The sequence below is a fragment of the Pristiophorus japonicus genome, chromosome 21 (genome assembly GCF_044704955.1).
Source record: "Pristiophorus japonicus isolate sPriJap1 chromosome 21, sPriJap1.hap1, whole genome shotgun sequence".
NCBI classification, from domain to species: domain Eukaryota; kingdom Metazoa; phylum Chordata; class Chondrichthyes; family Pristiophoridae; genus Pristiophorus; species Pristiophorus japonicus.
In genome coordinates, this window is record NC_091997.1 from 37,924,848 (window position 1) to 37,930,763 (window position 5,916).

At 55.3% G+C, this 5,916-nt stretch overlaps 1 protein-coding gene across 1 annotated transcript; it reads right to left on the minus strand.

Annotated features, from left to right (window-relative positions):
* Positions 1-4,020: 4,020 nt before the first annotated feature.
* LOC139233955 (telethonin-like) lies at positions 4,021-5,479 on the minus strand. The gene is made up of 2 exons (XM_070864648.1): positions 5,265-5,479; positions 4,021-4,910 (listed from the first exon to the last, which is right to left on the minus strand). The coding sequence occupies exons 1-2, from the start codon at positions 5,381-5,383 to the stop codon at positions 4,502-4,504; spliced, it is 528 nt and encodes a 175-aa protein (XP_070720749.1). The 5' UTR covers positions 5,384-5,479; the 3' UTR covers positions 4,021-4,501.
* Positions 5,480-5,916: the final 437 nt, after the last annotated feature.

The following is a 5,916-nucleotide window of genomic DNA, read 5'->3' on the forward strand; positions in this document are numbered from 1 at the left end:
TGCACTCAGCAGGCTCCCACTAGCCACCACTGAAGGGGCTACCGAGCATGCTGCTGAGATGGTCATGGCTGTTGAAGCTTTCGGAAGCGAAGGCTCACCCGTGACAGCCCGTCAGATTAAAGTCTGGACAAATAGAGACCCGCTATTGTCTCTAGTCAAGAAATGTGTCCTGAATGGGGACTGGGCAGACTTTTGGTGGCCAGGGATAGACGCCAATCTGGAACTTTGTGTTCGTAGGTGCAACACGTGTGCCCAGCTGGACAATGCTCCTGTTTTTGTCCTCAACTACGCTGCAGGGCCCAAATGGCTCACAGGCACTGTGATTGCCAAAGAGGGAAATAGGATTCTGGTAGTTAAACTTACCAATGGACAAATCTGCCGCAAACACGTGGATCAAACAAAAAGGAGGATCAGCAACCCCATAGAAGAAGCAGAGGAAGAACACGATGTAGAGTTCACTCCACCACAGGTGACCGAACACCGGAACCAAAGGGAGGAGAGCACAGTCACTGTGGACAGGCCTGAGGCACCGCAAACAGCAGACACTCAGGCCAGCGCCCAACAACCGGAGCTCCAACTCAGGCGCTCTACAAGAGAGCGTAAACCACCAGAGAGACTCAACCTGTGATCCCAATAAGACTTTGGGGGGGAAGGTGATGTCATGTATTCAACCAGCATTGTAACCCATGTAGAATCTGACCTAAGTTGTACACTGTGAGAACAATGACCACTAGGTGGGAGACACTCCTAACCTGGACCTTCAGGTACAAAAGGGGAAGCTACACCCACCTTCATCACTTGAGTGCTAAGGAATAAAGGACAGGTCACAGACTGACCTTCTCTCAAGCATGGGCCTTATGTGCATTTATACTGTGTAGTATGGATCTATCAGAAGGATTTGAAAATAAGGATGAGAATTTTGAAATTGAGGAGTTGCTTAACCGGGAGCCAATGTAGGTCAGCGAGCACAGGGGGTGATGGGTGAGCGGGACTCAGTGCGAGTGAGGGCACGGGGCACAGGGGGTGATGGGTGAGCGGAACTCGGTGCAAGTTAGGACACGGGACAGCGAACACAGGGGGTGAGGGGTGAGCGGGACTCGGTGCGAGTTAGGACACGGGGCAGTGAGTACAGGGGGTGATGGGTGAGCGGGGCTTGGTGTGAGTTCGGACATGGGGCAGCGAGCACAGGGGGTGAGGGGTGAGTGGGACTCGGAGCGAGTTAGGACACAGGCAGCAGAGTTTTGGATGAGCTGTAATTTATGGAGAAAGAAAAGAAAGACCTGGATTTATATAGCGCCTTTCACGACCATCAGACATCTCAAATTGCCTCACAGCCAATTAAGTAGTTTTGGAAATTGGTAATGTGGAAATGCCGGAGCCAATTTGCGCACAGCAAGCTTCCACACACAGCAATGTGATAATGACCAGATAATCTGTTTTTGTTATGTTGATTGAGGGATAAATATTGGCCCCAGGACACCGGGAATAATTCTCCTATTCTTCTTCGATATAGTGCCACAGGATCTTTTACATCCACCTGAGAGCAGACGGGGCCTCGGTTTAACGTCTCATCCAAAATACGACACCTCCGACAGTGCAGCACTCCCTCAGCACTGCACTGGAGTGTCAGCCTAGATTTATGTGCTCACGTCCCTGGAGTGGGACTCAAACCCACCTTCTGACTCAGTGGTGAGAGTGCTGCCCACTGAGCCACAGCTGATACTTGAGCGTGTAAGATGGAAGGCCAGCCAGGAGTGCGTTGCAATATTCAAGTCTACAGGTAACAAAGGCATGGATAAGGGTTTCAGCAGTGAGGTAGGGGCGGAGACGGGCGATGTTACAGAGGTGGAAATAGCCATGTGGTTTGTGGTATATGTGGTCGAAAGCTCATTTCAGGGTCAAATATGACACCAAGGTTGCAAACGATCTGGTTCAGCGTCAGACAGATGTTAGAGAGAGGGATGGAGTTGGTGGCAGGGACCAGAGACAATAGCTACAGGCTTCCCAGTATTTAGTTGGAGGAAATTTCTACTCATCCAGAACAGGATGTCGGACAGTGGAGGGGTGGAGAGAAGTGGTGGAGAGGTAGAGCTGGGTGTCATCAGCGTACATGTGGAAACTGACGCTGTGTTTCCAGATGATGTCGCCAAGAGGCAGCATGGAGATGAGAAATAGGAGGGGGCCAAGGATAGATCCTGGGGGGACTCCAGAGATAACGATGCGGGGTGGGAAGAGAAGCTCAGAGGTACAGTTACCAGATGCTAACTATCACTCAGTATTCAATATCTGACACCTCACACACTATCCCATAATACTTGAGGGTGCCACTAACTAGGGATGGACATTGAAGGGTGGCTGGGAATCTTGGCCGGGGTCTAATTGGGCTCCGAGGTCAGCTAGAGACTAATTGCTGCTGGAAGTTGCTCCTGATTGATAACATAATTCGCCTCTCTTTGGCACAAGGCCAGGTTATCGCAAGGTTACTAAACCCACAGGAAGTGACCGGCTTTCACTGTTCGTGTATGTTTTCTCCCGGTTATAGCTCAGTTATGATTGGTTGACGTTTTGTACGCGTGCCTGATTGTGTGGGTTTGTCTCGGGATGATTCTGTGTAAATCCACATGGCGTGGCAGCGACTCACCCAACGATAAGTCGATGTGACAATGGATGTGAAGTGGAGCAAGCAACGAACAGTGTTAGACACAGTTAGAGCCGGAAAGGGGCCCAGGACCCTCGTGTGACAGAGATAACACCCCTCCCTGCCCCAACCCTCCTGTTAGGTATGGAAGAACTCCACAAGACTGAGTACTGTGAGCTAAAACTGGTGTGACCTTTGTCTCTTTAATACAACTCCAGAGTGCCTAAGCAGCATGGCAGACAACCTTTTATAAACTCCCTTGCATGAGGTGTGCAGGTGACCCTTGGGCCTCCAACAGTTGCGCCCTCTGGTGGCAAGTCTTACACAGTTACAATGTTTACATAGATAAACCTCCCCCCACAGCCCCGCTCCCCTCCCTCACCCCCCAGCCCCGCTCCCCTCCCTCTCACCCCCAGCCCTGCCCCCCTCCCCCCCCAGCTCCGCTCCCCTTCCTCTCCTCCCCAACCCGCTCCCTCTCCCCTCAGCTCCACTCCCCCCCCCAGCCCCGCTGCCCCCACCAGCCCCGCTGCCCCCACCAGCCCCGCTCCCTCTCACCCACAGCCCCGCTCCCCTCCCTCTCCCCCCTCGCCCCGCTCCCTCGCCCTCTCACCCACAGCCCCGCTCCCCTCCCTCTCCCCCCTCGCCCCGCTCCCCTCCCTCTCACCCCCAGCCCTGCCCCCCTCCCCCCCAGCTCCGCTCCCCTTCCTCTCCTCCCCAACCCGCTCCCTCTCCCCTCAGCTCCACTCCCCCCCCCCAGCCCCGCTGCTCCCACCAGCCCCGCTCCCTCTCACCCACAGCCCCGCTCCCCTCCCTCTCCCCCCCTCGCCCCGCTCCCTCGCCCTCTCACCCACAGCCCCGCTCCCTCGCCCTCTCCACCCTAGCCCCGCTCCCTCGCCCTCTCCACCCTAGCCCCGCTCCCTCGCCCTCTCACCCACAGCCCCGCTCCCTCGCCCTCTCCACCCTAGCCCCGCTCCCTCGCCCTCTCACCCGCAGCCCCGCTCCCTCTCCCCCTCCAGCCCCGCTCCCCTCCCCCCCAGCCCCGCTTCCCCCCAGCTCCTCCCCCTCTCCCATGCGCCCCACCATTGGTGGCTGGGCCTTCAGCTGCTGAGGGTCCCGAATTTTTCCCCTCGAATCTCCCATCTTCTTCAAGCCACAGTTTTGACCGAGGTTATGGTCACCCCTCCGAACATGGCGTTCCTGGTCTCGGTGTCCGTTACCCTCTGTGACGAGGTTGGATGAGGCGCTGTGTGACGGGCACTATGTTGTTACTGAGTCTCTCAGGAGAGAGGTCGATGAAGTCAGACACTGTTGTCACGATATAAACACACGTTGTGGTCAGTGAATCTCTCAGACAGAGGCACGATGCACTCAGACAAATGGAGTTCAGCAAATTTAATGTTTATTAAAAATAAAACAAACTTTCCAGTGAAGAATTACAAAAATAAGTCATGAAATATCTACTACAATTAAATCGTCGCTTTTAATACATCATCTTTACATCATCTCTGAACTTTCACACTTCAACCTGATCCTTCTCTCCACCTCCAGTCCTGTCTCACAGCCCATCACCATGGTACGCTCCCCTCCCCCTCCCCTCCACCAACCCCTCCACCTCCCGTACCCGTTCCCCTCCATCTCCCCAAACCCCTCCACCTCCTCTCATCCCCCATACCCACTTCCCCACAACCTCCCCAAACCCTCCATCTCCCCGAAGCCCACCATCTCCCCTCCCCTCCACCTTGCCACACCGCATCATCTGCTCCCGTTCACAATGTCCAACGTACTCAGTCCTTTAACTCCGTCTCATCCTCCCGTTACCGGACACAGCCCCTTCCCTCCCATTACTGGACACAGTCCCGTCCCTCAGCCCCTCTGCGCCTCGTGGGACAAGGACCGCGACAGAGATCTTTGCACCAGGTCTGCCTTCTTGCCATCCAGTCTGACCGGCTGCATGACCCGAGGAAGTTCTTTGGTGATCTCCGAGACGTCTCTCTTGTCCTGACAGGTGCCAGAGCCCAGAGCCCGCTCCAACTCCATGATCCCGCTGAGCGCTGGCGGAGTCACTGCCCGCTCCACTTTAGCGCTGATGGAGGCGGGAGTGAAGATGGGGAGGGGCAGCACATTGCGATACGGTACACGGTACTCAGTCAGTCTCTCGCCCAGGCGGCCCATCCTCATCGTGTTGTTCGGGCTTCGCTGCACCAGGTAGGTCACCTGATACTTCCTGGTGTAACCCTCCTTCCGAGCACGATTCACCTCGCTTACAGCGCACCTGCGACACACACACAGGCACATTAGGGCAGCCCAGGGTTACAGCAATCCTCGTTCACCGCATTCACATCTCATTGACATGTCATTAACATCTCATTGGCATATCATTGACATATCATTAACATCTCATTGACATGTGATTAACATCTCATTAACTCTCCCTCATTAACACCCTCGTCAGTAACTCTCCCCTCTCTCTGACCCTCTCTGGGACCCTCTATCCCCGAGTCACTCTTGCTTTTACTCGGTGTGATTCCCTCTGTCCCGGTGCCCCTTGCCCTGACCTGCCCACCGAACGCTTCCTCTGGGCAGCACTGAGCGCGTGTCGGGACACCCAGTGTCGCTGTAAACTCACTGTTCCTGAGGCCGGGTTCTCATGATCTGATCTTCCCATTGTGCCGAGTAAAACTCTCTCCTCCGTCCGTTCTCCTCATTCACCGAGGAGCTAAGGGTGGCGGCGGGTGACAGCTCCATCCTGAGCGGGTATGACGGGCAGTGTGTGCGGTGCTAAGCTTCTGGTGCTGAGGTCCTGCGCTGGGAACAGCTTCAGCTCTCAGTGTGTGTTGGCCGGGTCGCCTGCGCCTTATATAACCCACCAGCTCTATTTTAGGGCAGCGTTGTCACCGTCTAAATCCACACTCACAACTCACCGCAGAATTTGTGACGTGTCCCAGGGAATTCCATCCGTCAGCACCTAAAGTTCAAGCCACACAGCTGTCCATCGGGCTTCCCAGAAGCTGCATCTTATTACCGAGCAGATTAATGAGGAGCAGAGGTGGATCCAGTCTGGTCTCTCTCAGTCTGTGGGGATCAGATTCCCAGAGACACGGGTGTGGGCAGAGTGACCAGGCCCAGCTTAGTATCAGCCATGCTAAGCCCAGTCGCCGTGGGGTCAGAAGGTTGTGAGTACCAGTCCCACTCCAGAAATGAGAGCAAAAATTCAGCCGACACTCCCAGTGCAGTACTGAGGGAGCGCCGCAATGTCGGAGGGGCAGTATTGAGGGAGT